Below are 18,061 nucleotides of genomic sequence, written 5' to 3'. Positions count from 1 at the left end.
TTTTCATATCCTTGGGAACTTATTTACTCATCACAGTGATACTGATCATGTTACTTTCTGTAGCACTTTCTTTATCTGAATTAGGGCATTTATATACAGTGTTAAAAAATATATCCTGATGGATATCTAATGATTAATTTTAAATGCCTTACTGTGAAGCCTGCTTACCTGCTTGAGAGAAAAAAAATCACAGATGAGCTCCCTGCATCTTGGGAACCCTCTTAGAGTGAAAGAGAAGCTTGTCAGAATACAGGTAAGAGGTAGGACTTATGAACCACAATGAAGTCCTGACAGCTTTGGTCCTTAGAGACCCAAAAAAGGCAACCTGACCTTTCTTTTCTGTCTGCATATCAGTAATATTTTCCCTTTGAGTGGAGGGCTAAGGAGAAAGAGGAAACAATGCAAACCTACCTCAGGGAAGATGAATGTGTAATTTAAGCAATTAACACTTTGTTCCTCCTTCTACTCTGGTAAGCAATCAAAAACATGTAAAATGGCTTTAGCACAATTAACCCTTTCCTGAAATTGAACGCTTCTGATTCTAACTTGGACGTATCAGATTTCTACCAGGGCTTCAAACATGCTATTTCAAACAATATAGTTCTTCTCATTCTACCTTATCAGCAGTGCTCTATTAATTGAAAAACCTGGTAATATATGGGTTCTGGAAGATTTTCCAGCCAGAGACAGTGTGGAAGCAAATTTCTTCATTTACTTGCAGGTTACAACTTTATTCTTAGAGCTAACCCTCCAGAAGACAGCAAAAAAAGAAGAAAAGAAAAAGTTAGATGAAGAAAAATACCTAGACAACAGCATTAGATGACTATTTTCTCTCAAAGCCCTTTAACAACATCTATTTGTCCTTATTCTCATGAGTGCATTTTTTTTTCCTCAAAGAGATGATGTGCTCACTGAGGGATGAGGTCATGACCTCTCATCTTTGTATCCCCAACATCTGGTAATAAGGAAACGGCATGAACAAAGGAACAAAGTGCCTTCCCTGAAGGTGATACATGGAACTGAGGGTAGACAGGGCACTAAACAAATGGAGTGGAAGGTGTTTTCACCGCCATGGTTATCACGATGGACCAGGCAAGCTAATCCTAGAAAGGAGGTGGGTGAGCACAGTGAGAAGGTGGTGGTATCGATGGGTTACAGGTTCCTGTGGGGCTTGAAGAACTGATTAGATCTAAGTACAAGTTCATTAACAATCTTTGTGCCTAGGTTTTTTTTCTGGAATGTAAAAGCCATGGAGGTTGGTGAGTAGAGTTTGAAACCACAAGGCACCAACAGTCCACTGCAGGGATGGCTAGGTTTGCAGAGATCCAAGCTTCTTCCTTAGGGGTGCGGAGACCCAACAGATCTTTGCATCAGTTTCAGTCTGGGACAGCGCTATCTCCCCTGCTGTTTGCTGCTCAAACCTTCCTTCAGGACTGAGTGTTTCCTCCCAGTGCTGGGACTGCTAACAGCAGACAGCCCTCAGACAGCCAGTGTTCTCAACTGTCCTTGGAACTCTCTCTCCAAAGACAGCCGCTTTCCCCAGGTCACGCCTTCCTCCCAGGGGCAGCCAACATCCAATGACTGATCAAGGTGAGGGTATAAAAGCCTGGCCACCTCACCCCAAATCGGGACAACTCTCAAAGACCATCCCAACTCCAGAGCTCCACCTGGGGTGAGCCGCAGCCTTCACGGGGACTGCACTGCAGCCCAATTCTCCCTCGGCCCAAACCCACATCCTTCCCTTGCATCCAAGGGGTGCTGTCCCCCAAGAGCACAATGTAACAAGATGCTCCCACGCTAGTCTCCCTCTGCCTGAGAATCCGCTTCCCGGGGAGCCCCGCCTGCACACAGGCCCAGGTCCCCCACAGTCACGGTCAGAGACGGGGCTGCTTGTCAGCCACTCACCAGACTTGGGGTTGCAGAGCACGGGGGGGCTGCCGCTGGCGGGGGGGCTGCCGCTGAAGTAGCCGCTGCCGCCGCAGCTGCTCATGCTGCTTCTCCGCATGGCAGACACGATCTTGACCTCCTTGCTGGGGCTGACTGTGGGCCGGGAACACACAGAGTCACCGACGGTGATGGTCTCGGCTCCCCAGAGCATGCATGCCGGCTTTCAGCTGCCAGGTACAGTGAGGCAGGTCACGTGTGCCGGGATAAAGCACTCTGGCCTTGGCGTCGGAAAAGCAAGGGTTTGAGTGGCAGCTCTGCCCGACGAATAGCACAGCCTGGGGCCATTCCCTCCGGTTTTCTAAACGTACAGTTTCCCCAACTGTAAAGTGGGCAGAATGCCATCTCATGGGACTGGTGCAAGGAGTGGATTATATATTTAAAAGTACTCAGTTACATAAAATATTATTTTAAGAACTACCGAGTCCACACTAAGCATCCCTGAGAGGATGTAAATTAAGTGCTGGCGAGACGCTTAATGAGTTAACAGTGATGATAAGTGCCTCCTGGTTGAAGATTAAATCTTTAATCACCCAGAGCCACAGAAGGAGATTAAAACACAGAGCACAACTTCAGGCTTTGAAGGTGTATGTGAGGCAGCAGCTTCAGTGATATGATCTCGTTCTCTCCACTATGGAGTTGGCTGGCTCTCAACGAGGGAAAGAGAGCCCTTAAGGCATATGATCCAATGAAAGAAACCATGGAGAGTGCTCTGCTCAGTGCCCGGCACATGGGAAGCATAAAATCAAGGCTGGCTTTTATGGTGACCATGGTTACTGTATCCTTCTCATCATCATCACTTGTTCACGTCTACGGGGCCCACTGAAAAACAGGCAAACCTCAGTACCAGCGAAGACGTGAACGGTTCCTCTGCATCTGCAGGAGACAGCAGCCTTAGGGACACACAGCTGGTGCGCATCTAAGCACAGGCCTAGGCTCCTGACCCTTGGCTAGTGTTTACTTTCCTGGAGTGGCTATTGGCTCCTTCTCTGCTCCATCCCAGCTGTGTCTGAGGAACCTGGGATGTAGAAGGTTGGGTAGGAGCCGGTATAATATAAGCACTGGGATAAGACAGAACTGGTGCAAGACCCAGCCCTGTCCATCACTTTCTAGCTGTGTGACCTTGGGTAAGCCACTCAACTTCTCCATGCCTCAGTTTCTTCATCTGTAAAATGGAGATAAGAAAAGTCTTTCCTCGAAGAGTAATAGAATTAAACGAGAAAATGTACGCAACTAAGCTTGGGTCTGTGCCAAGGGCACAGAACGTTCTCAGTACATCTAGTTGTAAGTGTTCTCACGGTCTGCTCCTATTCATAACCAAGACACATTTTCATTTTGCTCTGGGTTTCGGGTGAAGCCCATAACTTCCACACCTTAGGCCAATCAGTTTCTCAAGTCAATGTCAAGTTTTCAGAGGAGTTGAAGACATCCTGTTAAGCACCTCACCCACTTACACAGAATGACACATCAAGTTAACCTTTTCCGGGTGAATAGGATTATTTTATATTTTGTTTAAATGGGGTTATCTTTGCGAACATCAGTCATCATTTCTGTCCAGGTTAGTTGTCAATATGGGACAGACTGACCTAACATATAATGTCCCAGGCTGTGCCTTCTGAGCACCCGTCTACCTCTCACAGTTTTAATTTGTTCTGTGTGATGGAATGATAATCGGTTGCCTTTTAGTTGTATATGCCCTAAGAAGACTTCATTCATCCTTAAAATATATAGCTTCTCAATGCTGTGACTTAGAAAACTGGATAATTAACGATATGTAAGGATTGTTTGTAAATGAAAAGTAAATAAGGTAGGAGTGAGAGCTTGAGTGGTCTTCTATAATTCAAATACATAGTGTTATAAAACAGACTTCTTAGCATGTATGTTGGCTGCACAGGAACAATCTGGTTGTATGTGTGTATGGTTTCTTTTGGGGGGAGTAATAAATAAATAAATAAAATTTTGGTTATCAATAAATACAAATTTGCTGGAGAACAGAATTTCACAAAGGTGAGTTACAACTATGCTATTTCTCAAAAGACAGATCTATATGATCAAACAAACAAGGGAACTGACATACCTGACATAAAACTGGTAGATTTCCGATTGTCATGGCTCTGCTTCCTCAGGCAGAAGGGGCTGTCATGAGTTTCCTGGGAGGAGGGGGATTTTTCATTGAGCAGCTCCATCAGTCTTCGCCTCCGCCGGAAGTTCATTCTGAACTGGTAGAGAAGATTGCTGTCCACAAACGGGTGCTTGTTGGACACTGGGGAGAAGAAACAGTAGATGAGGGCTGCCTGGCCACTAAGCACTGTAGCCAGGAGACTCCAGCCAACAGGAGGAAAAGTCTTGAGAAAGGGTTTAGTTCTACAGATGTCCCAGGAGCTTGCAGTCCACACATGGTCCCAGATTCTTTCCACATGTCATGCATTTTAAAAATCTGCTAACCAATTCCTCTGGGGGAACTCTGCCTGATCTCACCCCAATCTAAGCTATACTCCTCCTGGTATTGTGCAGGCTCCTACTTTACCTCCGTCTGAGCACTTGTCACACACGCTCTCATTGTCCCTCAACTCCTCTGTCTTTCCCACTAACCTCTAGGCTCTTTGGGGCAATGATCGTGGCTTCATTTAGTCATGTGTCCACTGGGCCCAGCACACTGCTTGTCCCAGAGCAGCACGGCCATTCATTTTTAAACTTTTTATCTTGTGATAATTATAGACTCATGGAGAGTTGCAAAATAATATAGAGACCACATAGTATACGATTCCATTCATATGAAATATCCAGAACAAGGAAATGTACAGACACAGAGTAGACTGGGTGGTTGCCAGGGGCTGGAGGGGATCTAGGGGGTTGGGGATGTTAACTGAAGTGTGAGATTCCTTTTTGAGGTGATAAAAATGGTCTAAAATTGACCGTGGTGATGATTGCATATATCTGTGAATATACTAAAAACCAATGAATGGTATGATTTAATATGAGTGAATGGTATGGTATGTGAACTATATCTCACCAAAGCTGCTGAAAAAATCAACAGCAACAAGAAATAGTAGAGAGTCCCCGTGTACTCTTCACCCAGATTCCCCCAGTGGTTTCATCCTACAGAAATAACTAAAGTACAATATCAGACAAAGACATTGACATTAGTACAATCTATAGACTTTATTCAGATTTCACCAGTTTTTACGTGCACTCATTTGTGTGTGTGTGTGTGTATTTTTAGGCAATTTTATCACATGTACTGATCTCTGTAACCACCACCACACTCAAAGCACAGGACTGTTCCATCATGACAAAGGGACTCCCTCATGCTAACCCCTGATAGCCTCCCACTCCAAATCCTTAATGTCTGGCAACCATTAGTATGTTCTCCACCTCTGCAATGTTACCACTTAGATAATTTTATAGAAATGGAATCAAACTTTATGCAGCTGTTTAAGATTGATGCTAAATGAATGAATGGCTATCCAGATAAAGGCTGGTTACTTGCCAAGGAAAATCTACACTTTTGAGCACCTAATCACGCCAGGCCATCAACTCAAAATCAATAATAACAATAGCTAACCTTCATACAGCATATTCTATGAATTCAGCATTATTTTAAATGCTTCATTTGTATTAATTCCTTTAATTTTAACAACAGCCTTGGGTATAGTTACTGTTACTTTCTTCCTTATTTTTTGATGAAGAAACTGAAGCCCAGAGATATGAGTAAGACCCAAAGAAGACACAGTAAATGGCAGAGGTAGAAATATAACTACAGTATCTGACTCCAGAGTTCAAGTTCCAAATTATTACTCTCAACTGCCTCTCTGAAAAACAATTCCTGGGCTTCTTTAGGTTCTCATAAAGAACTGAAGTAATGTTACATAAAACTGCTAATGTATGGCTACCAGGCTAAATTTACATCCAATTCTACATTACCATTTATATCTCGGGGAGCTACAGTGGTCTATTCGCAAGTTTATATTCTGAGTTCTAATCGTGGAGTTTGTGAAACAGGCAAGACATCAAGCTCCAAAAGCCATGTTCCTAGGTCATTTTGTCTCTGGGAAGAAACCAGGAACCCTGCAAACTGGCCAGCGTCATGCTGAAGTCCCAACCCCCCAAAATTGAAAACAATTGAATAGATTTTACAAAAATATATATATAATGAGCACGTGAGAAGCTCAACCTCATTAGTTAATATGGAAATGCAAATTAAAATCACAATGAGATGCCACTTCACACCCACTAGAATCACTAAAATAAAAAGAATGACAGCATCAAATGTCGGTGAGGATATGGAGCAACTGGAACTCTCATTTTGCAGGCAGGAATATAAATGGTAAAACCCGGTTGGAGAATAGTCTGACAGATCTTATAAAGTTATACACATATCTACCCTATGTCCCCACAATTCTTAGGGATCCACCCACAACAAATGAAAACATATATCGCCCAAAATGTTCATTGCAGTCTTATTCACAATAGCCAAAAACTGGGGACAACCTGTCCATCAACAGGAGAATGGATAAGTAAATTGTAGATACAATGAAACACTACTTGACAATAAAAAGGAATGAGCTGCTGACACATAAAACAACGTGGATTAATATCAAAAGCATTAAGTTGAGTGAGAAAAGCCAGACACAAAAAACATAAACTGAGTGACTTAATTTACATGAGGTTCAAGAATAGAGGAAATTCACTTATAATGATAGAAATCAGAAAGGGGAAGGGGAGAGGACTGACTGGAAAGGAGTAGGAGGAAACTTTCTGGGGTGACGAAAATGTTCTATATCTTGTTTTTACATGAATATATACATTGTCAAAATGCACCGAACTAAACATTTAAGATATGTATATTTCACTGTAGGTTAAGTATATGTATATTAATAAAAAGGAAACAAACAACAACAACAACAAATCTTATAAATGGACTGGGAGACTAGGAACAACAGAGTCTTAACAGGGACTTCCCTCGTGGTCCAGTGGTAAAGAATCCACCTTCCAATGCAGGGGGCACGGGTTCGATCCCTGGTCAGGGAATTAAGATCCCACATACCGCGGGCAACTAAGTCCGTGTGCCACAGATACAGAGCCCACGTGCCCTGGAGCCCGCGGGCCACAACTAGAAAGAAGGCCATGCACCTCAACGAAGACCCCGCATGCTGCAACTAAGACCCGACACAGACAAAAAAAAATAAATTAATTAAAAACAAAAACAAAAAATAGAGCTTAACACTGTAAACCCACATTGCCAATATAAGATGCTACATAATGTTAATGCCCAAATAATCATTTGGCTATTAACCACTGGGCATATGGTCAGTCTCAGAAAGGAGTGGTCCTATTATAGTATAATTCACCCACTTAATGTGCATAGTTCTATATATATTCTAGTCTATAATATATTCACAGAGTTGTGCATCCCGTCATCACAATCAATTTAAAAACATGTCCATCACTCCCAAAAGAAACACAACACTCCTTAGCTATCACTTCCAATCTGCCCATAACCCCTACGCAACCCCTAGGCAAGCACTGATCAACTTTCTGTCTCTGTAGATTTGTCTATGTTGGGCATTTCATATAAATAGAGTCATATAAGATATGGTCCATTGTGACTTGCTTCTTTCACTTGGCATAATGTTTACAAGGTTTATCCACGTAATGCCATGTATCGGTACTTCACTGCTTTTTACTGCCAAATAATATTCCATTGTATGGACATACTGTATTTTGTTTATCCATGCATCAGTTGATGGACACTTGAGTTGTTTTCACTTCCTGGTTACAATGAATAATGTTATTAACATTCACATACAAATTTTTGTGTGGACATATGTATTCATTTCTCTTAGGTTTACAGCTAGGAGTAGAATGGCAGGATCACATGGTAACCCTACACTGTATGCCAGGTTCTTCTCCAAAGAAGATGCCCCATTTTACATTCCCACCAACAGAGCAGGGGGTCCTAATTGTTCCACATCCTTAGCAACCCTTGTTATTCTCTATCTTTTTTGTTACACTTGTCCTAATGGCTGTGTAGTGGTATCTTATTGTGATTTTGACTTTCATTTCCATGATGGCTTATAACGTTGAACATATTTTTACGCGCTTATTGTCTATGTGCCTATCTTCTTTGGAGAACTGTCTATCCAAATCCTTTGTCTATTTTTTTAATTGGATTGTCTTTAAAAAAAAGAGACTTATTTTTTAAAGCAGTTTTAGGTTCACAGCAAAACTGAGCAGAAAGTGCAGAGTTCTCATATACTCTCTGCCCCCCAACACACAACTTTGCTCTACCATCAATTATCGAGAAAGGAACAGATGTTACAATTGATGAATGTACACTAATCATTATTATCCAGAGTCCATAGTTTACATTAGGGTTCACCTTGATGTTGAACATTCCACAGATTTTGTCAGATGTATCTACCATTATATTGGGTTGGCCAAAAAAGTTCATTCAGGTTTTTTCTGTAAGATGTTATGGTATATAGTATCATACAGACTATTTTTGCTGTTCAAACAGGCTCTACTAGCTATGCTAGTAGCTTACTTGCTATATGCCACTGTACTAACTTTACAAATATTATACAATACTGTCCTCACAATCACTCTGTAAGTGATTTACAGTGCAAGAATTGAGACTGAAGTTACTTCAGTAACTTCCCCAAGGCCACACAACTTTGGCTTCTGATCCAAAAGCAACATGTTTACTTAGAAACACAGGCCACAAGAGATTGGAAAAGACTCTAAAGTTATAGTAAAATGTCACCTTCTCCAACACTCAACTTCCATGTTCATCACAGAGTACATTTTTTATTTTCTTTCTGTCACCCATACACCTAGCGATCGGCAGTCTTTTTGTGACACCACACTGTAGTGTAATATGGGTTTATTTGCTTGGGGGAGCACATCTCTTTCCCCAACTAAGTCACTCTGCTTGAGAGCCTGGGCTGTGTCTTAATCATTGTGGCATCCTCAAACCCTAGACTACTACATGTTTGGGTCAGAGTAGGTGCTCTGTAAATGGCTAGAAGTGAATTGTCCATGGTGGGTAGACAAAGGGATATGAAGCACATCCAGAATACAGCTAACTTTGAACTACCTAGTGGCTAGTTATGTAGCAACCAGTCAACCTGTGGGCTCATGGTATGTCATGAAGAGTGTGTTGGGCCATGGGGAAATTGCAACATTAAGGACAATGGATTTAGTTTTTCCTAAAAATAAGTATATTCCATTTAAAGGCTTTCATTTATTCTAAAATTATATCATCACAACTTTTTTGTTGTTCATTCACCCGCCCATTTATTCAACTAACGTTTATTGAGTCAGGATGACTATATGTCAGGTATTTTTCTTGCCCAGTGTTTTATGAAATTATGGTAAAAACAGAAGTTCTTTTTTTTAAGTATTCATTCTTGGCAAACATTTTTTTTTGGACTGTGAAATTCAAAAATTCTATAAACCACTGGGAAAATAATCTAATACAATGTATTAAGAATCACATTAACCCTTTTATCAATAATGTTTACTGGTTCAACAGCCTCCTTGGGTATTTCACAAACAGAATCACATCGCTTCTAGGTCAACACCAGCAAATGCAATCTAGGGTTGCGACTGTATTTATCATCCACATTTGCTAATGAATAACTCTTCTGGTTACATGAATATCAGAGTCTCAGAAATGTGGGTCCCTATCAAGAGAGTACACCCTGCTAACATCTAACTTAATGATTCATATAGGTGTTTCACAATCTTTAAATGGTGATAAACTATTCACTTCAGCTAAATGAATGATGTCGGCCACAAAGACAAACACATCTAATTCAGTGATAATTCTGCATATTCTCAGTAAATAATACATTCTTGCATTCAGGAGATACTAAATGCATCTTGAACCAAAAGATAAGCCAATTACACTTTGATATGATATCTACAAATAGTAGCTCTTTCAATAGTCAAGTTTTTACATAAATTTAGCACATTACTACATTCAATAATACTATAATATGGGACTTCCCTGGTGGTGCAGTGGTTAAGAATCCACCTGCCAATGGAGGGGACATGGGTTCGATCCCTGGTCCAGGAAGATCCCACATGCCACAGAGGAACTAAGCTCGTGCACCACAACTACTGAGCCTGAGCTCTAGAGCCTGTGAGTCACAACTACTGAAGGCGGTGCCCCCTACAGCCTGTGCTCTGCAACAAGAGAAGCCACTGCAATGAGAAGCCCGCGCAGCAACAAAGACCCAATGCAGCCAAAATAAATAAATAAATGAAATATAAATAAAATTTTAAAAATGCTATAATACAATTTTATAGATAAGTTATTTATTTCTGGCAACCTGTTCTGAGTTTAGGATGATTTTTTAAATCCTCAAGGTGACTTTGGCAACAGTATCTTAAATTATAACCTGAAAATACATGGTACTGTATATAGCCTTATTAACACCTATTGTTTTGTCTTTGTACAGTGAATTACACAAAACATTGGCTTTGGTATAAATAAATCCAGAAAAGCATTTGAATCTAAACGAATTCCATAACAGATAAAAGTACTTTAAAAATATTTTTAATTGAAGTGGAAATTTGACTACTAAGTGAACCTCCTCAGGCTTTGACTACTGAGTCAGAGATTAATTCACCCCCATTCCCCACCTCCCCAGCATGGTACCACCTCTATCTTAAAGGGTAAACATACTATCTAAGATAAGACACAAGGACTAAGTTTAAATAGGCTTTACTCATCACATTCTCTTTCCAGTAGTGTACATGACCTTCAACATGACCAAATCAGGGAAAACCAGGACTGGATGAGATAGTAGACTATCCATGTAAAGCATAATGTCAAGCAGATTGTAAGAAGGCAATAAATTGCACTTTTGGGGCTTCTCTGGTGGCGCAGTGGTTAAGAATCCGCCTGCCAGTGCAGGGGACACAGGTTCGAGCCCTGGGCTGGGAAGATCCCACATGCTGCGGAGCAACTAAGCCCCTGCACCACAACTACTGAGCCTGCGCTCTAGAGCCCGCAAGCCACAACTACTGAGCCTGCATGCCACAACTACTGAAGCCTGCGCTCTGGAGCCCGTGAGCCACAACTACTGAGCCCGTGTGCCACAACTACTGAAGCCCGCAGGCCTAGAGCCCGTGCTCCGCAACAAGAGAAGCCACGACAATGAGAAGCCCGTGCACCGCGACGAAGAGTAGCCCCCGCTTAGCGCAGCTAGAGAAAGCCTGCACGCAGCAATGAAGACCCAACACAGCCAAAAATAAATAAATAAATATACATGAAAAATAAATAAATAAGAACATTCAATTAAAAAAATTGCACTTTTGTTATTTTACAACGACTGTTGTTGTCTTTACTGTGACCATCATTTGCTGGTGATATACTGCCATGTGACTTATGGGAATTCAATTTTGTGAGATACTACATTTAACGTCCCACTTCAATTTTCAAGGACTTATTTGGGTGTTAGGGCCTCGGGAGCAGCCACATGAAGGTCTCCATGTGTTCATCCTCCAGCTGTGTGTCTGGCACAGATGGAGTCAAATTCTTCTCTCAGAAGAGAGAAGTGACAATTGCATGTGTTACATGCATTGTTTTCAATGAATTATTTGACTTTCAAAAGGATTCTTTATTTTTTACCCTCTCATTAAAAGTTTAATAACATGAACAGAGTTTCATACATTTGCTTCGTTTGTGAGTGTAGCCCTAGGTATAGCAAAGATAATCGTAGCTACAAAAGCTAAGAGTGCAGGTAGACAGCCATATAACAGCATCAATCAATCACACGTGACATCATGCATTTATTCAACCGAGTACCTAGTGAGTGACACGCAGGATCCCAGCCATCTATCCTAGCATGCTGATTGGAATATGACACCTCGTCTGCTCATCCTTTCAAGCTCATCAATACCAAAGTCTTCTAAAAGAGACATTGTTTCACATGAGAAGAAAGCAGTTAAGTTGGGATTTTTCTGAAAACTCTCTTAATGCTAAATAACTTTTAGAAAACAGTATCATGCAATGAAAAGCAAAGGTTCTAGAGTCAGAAAAGCTCGGTTTTGCTCCCAGTTCTGCCACCTTTATGAACTGAGTGATTAGGGCAACTTACTAAATTTAAGCCTCAAATTTTTTGCATAGTTTTGCTGTGAAGAAGAAATGGGATAATTTACATAAGAGATTTGAAATGGTATCTGACATATAGTGTTTTAAGTGTTCTTCTCAGATTCCTAAAGATTGACTTTAGCTTTTGGTCACTTAAGTTCTTGCACAGAACCCATTTCTTTTGTCTTTTCTGCCCTTCTTTTAAGAACACTTGCCCAGCTCCCACGAGCAGTTCTGTCATCTCTCACTTGAGAAAAATATGAAATCTTAACCAGATGTCCAGTTCAAGCTTGGCAAGTATCCCACTGGAAAATAATTAAATCTCAGAAGTCAAAGAAAAGCGAGAAATAAAGGAGTGAAGTAAGACACAGGAAGTTTTAAGAATTAGTTTAAGGAAGCCAAAGATTTCTTTTGTTTCGCCATAAATTACACATGTAGAGTCTCAAGAAATAAAAATGGCTAAAGGGCATATCGTTTATATTCCAGAGAGAGAGATGCATTGATTCTTTCTACACTTTAACATGACACTCTCCAAATGAAATGCAAAAATCATTTGCTACATAAGCAAGTTGCTCTTTGTTAAACACAGAAAAAATACCCTAAGAGCTAAGGGGAAAAAAATTAAAGAGAAGGAAAGAAAAATCAAGGAGGAGAACAGTGACTGGTGTCTCTATATCTTGAGGTCATTCCAATTCTTCATTTCTTAGATCCCAATGCTATACAGGACCTATATATTAGAGTAAATGTTGTGATATATATAATTTAACAGATTTCATTCTTTGCTCCTTGAGAATATACATATTTTTTAAAATGGGCACATCACCACTGTTTGCAGCTATACAAATTTGGAACCAAAGTTGATGCCTAGCAATAGAGGAATAGTTGATTGAATTGCTCCTGGAGAAGATTAATCTCTAAGCAGGAGGAAGTAAGGAGAGACAATATTCAACTCAGTATCTACTGTTCTAGTTGTGCTTTTATCACAGCTGTAACTGAAAACTGACAACTTCTTACTCATCCAATTTATAGTTTCTGGGACTTTCCAAGCATTCTCTTTTTATTGGTGGAATTCTCTAGGGGCTTGGCTTGGCTTAGTATTAAGTGAGACATAAAACAAGAGGAAAAGCAGAAACAGCCAGAAAGCTGAAGCAATGTAAATACAAGACAATCTTATTGCTTAGGGAAATGGGGGCTTTAGAAGCACTAAACTCCCAATGTTCATATTTGGTAAAAGAAAACAGATCCCTATTCACTGTATGCCTTCACTTTTAAAAAAAAATTAATTTATGTATTTAGTTTTGGCTGCATTGGGTCTTCGTTGCTGCACACGGGCTTTCTCTAGTTGTGGCGAGCAGGGGCCACTCTTTGTTGCGGTGCGCGGGCTTCTCATTGCGGTGACTTCTCTTGTTGCGGAGCACGGGCTCTAGGCGCTTCAGTAGTTGAGACACGCGGGCTCAGTAGTTGTGGCTCACGGGCTCTAGAGTGCAGGCTCAGTAGTTGTGGCGCACGGGCTTAGTTGCTCCACGGCATGTGGGATCTTCCCGGACCAGGGCTCAAACCCGTGTCCCCTGCATTGGCAGGCAGATTCCTAACTACTGCGCCACCAGGGAAGTCTGCCTTCACTTTTCAGAAAGCATGAGGGGAACGTCATGGAGTCTACCGAAATCATAAAGTGACACAGTTCAGATATATTCTTTTGGTGGATAATGTGGCTACATTTTTTCTCTTATAAATTATTAGGATGAGTTAGCAAAGAAAGGAATTTTTAAAAGCTGATTATCTGAAAGAAGGAGAATTGGCTTCTATTCCATTCACACATTTGTCCTAAGGATGAATATAAAAACTTATCATCTTAAGCCCTATAAGTTCCGCTGAATATAAGACATTTTAGGCTACTTATCTAGCTGGAGAGAGGAAGATCACATACCTTCATCCATCCTTGAAGTGTTTGCTGGCAGATGACATAACACAACAGACATCATGAAATAAGTAACTGAATCCAGCAGTGTGATAAGAAAGTAAGAAGGTGGTGGTGAGGGAGGGGGAGGGGGAAAGAATGTGTGTACATCAACTGTCTCCTGAATAGCACTTCATCAGAACTTTTAAAAAGTTTTAGAATTTAGAAGAGTCAAAAGAGGGCTTAGACAGGGGAATAAGGATAATGACTATTATAATGCGGAAGAAAAAAGACCAGCAAAGGATGAGGCTGGGGGGGCTGTGACTAGTCCTGCAAGTTGGTGTCAAAGCTAAAACGTCTTCAAGGTCACCTTCCAGGCAGAAGGCCCTCCCTGGCTGTGATTAACATCGTTATCATCAGAACATCGCACAGCAGCAAAGGTGGGCATGGCTCACCACTTCACCCAGTGTGCGATGGTAGGTGAAGGATCTTTCTGGGCCATCAAGGATGTCACTCCATCCTACCACTGGCTCCATTTCCTCTTGTTTTCTTTTTTATATCCTACTGACCCTTATAGCTCCTCCTGAAAGGACATTAGCACCTACAGACATTGCTTAAGAGGACTGACAAACTTTAAGGATTAAGAGGTGGCAGATCTAGTCCTCAGACATTTGCGTTAATAAAAGGCAAATAAATTCTGCCTATGAAACTGCTGCACCTTCCCTGCCAACAAAAGCTTTCAGTTGTTTCACACGTCCAAGTATGGATCTGCACTCTTTTGCCTCCCTGCTCCTGCTAGATCACAGTCCTACAGGGTCCAAGCATTTTATGTCACTTAGTACGCTGCATATTTAAAAAATTGTCAGAACTAAAACACATAAATATTATGCTTTTTAAGTCATGTGTCTGTTGGAAAATATGAATTGAGCATTAATTACAACAGAAGATGAAAGCTATTCTTTCAAGAAAATCTAAACTGTACTTAAAGCCATAACTACCCATCTCAAACCATCCTAAAGGGATGCAGGAGTTGAAAGAGCTCTGTTTTCCAAAGCAGCACAAGTCCTTGATTCGAGGTTAGGCAATTATGCCACACAAGGACAGTTAGGTGCCTGGGATACAAAACTCTTCAAAAGGCAATACCAACAGTCAGTCAGAGAACTAAAATAATTACTTCCTGAGTACTGACAATATTAAGAAGAGGATATGAGAGCAGAAAATTGATTTTAGGGCATAAAGTTCTATGAATTGATATTACTAAAACAAAACACTTCATATACACAAAGTTAGAACCCAATTACACTTATTTAATTGGCTGAAGGGAGGAAAGGAGATGGAAAAGAGGAAAAAGGATCCAAGTAACTTCAGTAAGATTGCAGAAAAGATGAAAATCAAAACATGACATTGTAATTGTACGGGTTTCTGCTGCTTCTGTGTCTTACTGCGAGAAAAGTAAAGGCAATAAACAGATGCAAGGTCAAATTATATTTTATTCTTCTCTATGCATCTTTAAATAACAGCTGGGTGCATTCCAAAGCCTAGAACCTCATGTTGTTAGTGATAAAATTCAGAACAAAGAGTATGTTTTTCAAAAATGAGGTTGTTTTTCAGAGACTAATTCATATTGTAAGTGCAGAGAGGTCTGAAAACAAATTTACTTTGTCTGGCAAATGAAATCCTTCATATGCGTAATTCAATGAAAGAAATCTGTAACTCTGTTCTAGAGCCTTTGGAATTGTGGCATAAATCCAAGGGCCTTCAGTGTTGATTTATTTTTAAAAGTATATATTCAGTATAGAGTATGTATAAGATATTAAGACCAGCAATGGATGAGGCCATTAAATGTATATTAATCTCTACCCACCAAGGCATCTGATGATGAGGATATATTGATGATAACAATAATAAGAGTAGCAATCAGCTAACATTTACTAAGTGGTACACATGGCATGATTATATCATTCAGTTCTCAAAGCAGCAGAGAGAGCTATTGTAATTATTTGTATTTTACAGATGAGATTACACAAGGTCAACTTGCCCAAGGTCCCATAGTCATTAACTGGAAGATCCAAGACAGAAGCATTGACAGATTAACTCTGAAACCCCATCCCTTAATCTCCTCCCTAGACTGTCTCCCATCCCATAATAATGCCAAATGAGGAGGCAATGAGCTTACAAACACCAGAAAGCAGTCTGCTTTTTCCTCATTTATTCCTGTCGCCAGGTAACAGAAGACAACTTGGCTGGGCATGTTTTCTACAAAATTCTTCACCAGGGTAAAATGTTGATTACCTTGGAATTGCTTATTAAAAGGACAAAGAGACAGCATGGTAAACACCCCTCTGCTTACAGATGGTCTTGGGTTGAACACTGGCTTCACTCTTTACTAAGTTACTTAACGCCCCTGAACTTCAATTTTATTCATCTGTAAAATGAGTTGAAGAGGTAATGAAACAACATAGGTAAAAGGCTTATTAGAGTTTCTGGTACATAGAAGCATTCAGTTAATGTTAGCCATGTGTGGGCTTCCAATTGAGGGCCCACCCAGGTGTCAGTGCCCAAAGGATACCTTTCTAATCCTTTTCAGACTTCACCTATGTAAGCAAAGCTTCTGGCAGCAACTCTAGGTGATCTGTGGGAAAAGAAGGCATCCTACCTAAACCAGATAAATTCAGCACGGCCAGCAACGTAGAGAAGGACATCCAATGTGACGCTGGAGGTATCAGAATAAATCCTACTCAAAACCACTAGCTATGAAAGCCCACCAAAGCCTTATTCCCAGATGACATCTGCTTACCATTCCCAGAAAAGTTACCATATAACCTGTGCGTGCTTTAGCATACAGTAATTTATCAGGTATTCCATATGAGACCGGAGAGACTAGGACCCTTGAAGGAGGAAGATGCAGACGTTCAGAAAAGGAGGATGTCAGTGGTGAGATTTAGTAGCTTTTAAAAAAATAAGTCTCCATATATTTCTATATTATTTATACTTGTACTCATCTTAAACAAAAAAGGAAAATAGGAAATACCTCACCTACTTTTTTTCCCAGTAAACTTTGTTTTAAAATAATTCTAGATTTATAAAAAAAAAAAGCTGTAAAGACCGTACAGACAGTTCCCATATATCCTTCACCCAGCACCCCCTGACGTTAATATAACCATGATATAAACTAAGACAAAACTAGGTCAAAACTAAGACATTAACACTTGTACATCCACCTGCTTTAAATCTAGCTTAGAGCTACCAGGAGCTCAGGCTGAGGACAGAGGAAACAAACTGTTCCTTGGAAGCCCATGTTTCAGAGGGAAGGTCACTTAGTTACTTAATGAAAAAGACACTTGTCCTCGTGGCTGACAATACTCGCTGCTTGTCCAAAACCCATTTTCCCTTTCTTCCTCCTTTATTATTTGTACAGGGCAGCAGTGTGCCCGGCTAACAGCATCAGATTCACTGATTGCCGTCCAGCGAACGAGTCCATGTTGACACAGATCTGGCCCATGTAATGTCAGTAGAAATCTCTGGGAAAGGTGACTCTTCCTAAATAAAGAGGAACCTTTCTGTTCAAGCAGGCATTACTACATTTTCTCTTATTTGTAGCAAAACACAATTCTGTTATTGTTCCAAACTCAGGTCTGGACACAGAAATCAAAGGCTTAGAAAACAAACACTTTCTGTTTATCTGCAGCCCACACCTTGTAACAAGCTATGCTTTACTCAGAAGCCAAGAGCGATTAGACAGAAAGTCTTACAGGCAGAAGATATGCCTTCCAGCAACTCGGCTCTGATTCCCTGGTGACAGAAGTGGTTATGGACAGTCCCTGGGTCTCAGTGTTTCCATCTGTGGAAAATAAATTACAATAACTTCTTTTAACCAAAGCAAGTGAAATTAATAAATATATGGGAAGCCACAGCTCTCTGGAAGACAGGGCTGCAATGATGCCCGTGTACCATGAATAAATAATATTGTTCTGCTGTCAGCAAAAATCCAAAGGATCCCATGACAAAGACTAGGAATTTAAGAAAGTGCTCCTGAATTTGGGTTCGTATACTGGATAAGCCCATTCTGAGCAAAAAGAGAACTGCTGGGGCTTCCCTGGTGGTGCAGTGGTTGA

The 18,061-nt window shown here is 40.7% G+C and overlaps 1 protein-coding gene across 4 annotated transcripts in view; it reads right to left on the bottom strand.

Annotated features, from left to right (window-relative positions):
• The window catches only part of DEPTOR (DEP domain containing MTOR interacting protein), a 172,353-nt gene that overhangs the window by 75,195 nt on the left and 79,097 nt on the right, over window positions 1–18,061 (bottom strand). For 3 of the 4 annotated variants that reach the window (XM_060287057.1, XM_070043966.1, XM_030875685.2), the window contains exons 5-6: window positions 4,022–4,207; window positions 1,906–2,040 (exon numbers count right to left, since the gene is read on the bottom strand). In XM_060287057.1, coding sequence (XP_060143040.1) covers window positions 1,906–2,040; window positions 4,022–4,207 — 321 coding nt within the window. The remainder of the gene's footprint in view (window positions 1–1,905; window positions 2,041–4,021; window positions 4,208–18,061) is intronic. The other variant, XM_060287058.1, reaches the window with a different exon arrangement.

Source organism: Globicephala melas, chromosome 17 (genome assembly GCF_963455315.2).
Source record: "Globicephala melas chromosome 17, mGloMel1.2, whole genome shotgun sequence".
Lineage (NCBI taxonomy): Eukaryota > Metazoa > Chordata > Mammalia > Artiodactyla > Delphinidae > Globicephala > Globicephala melas.
This window is presented reverse-complemented; position numbering and strand designations above follow the sequence as displayed.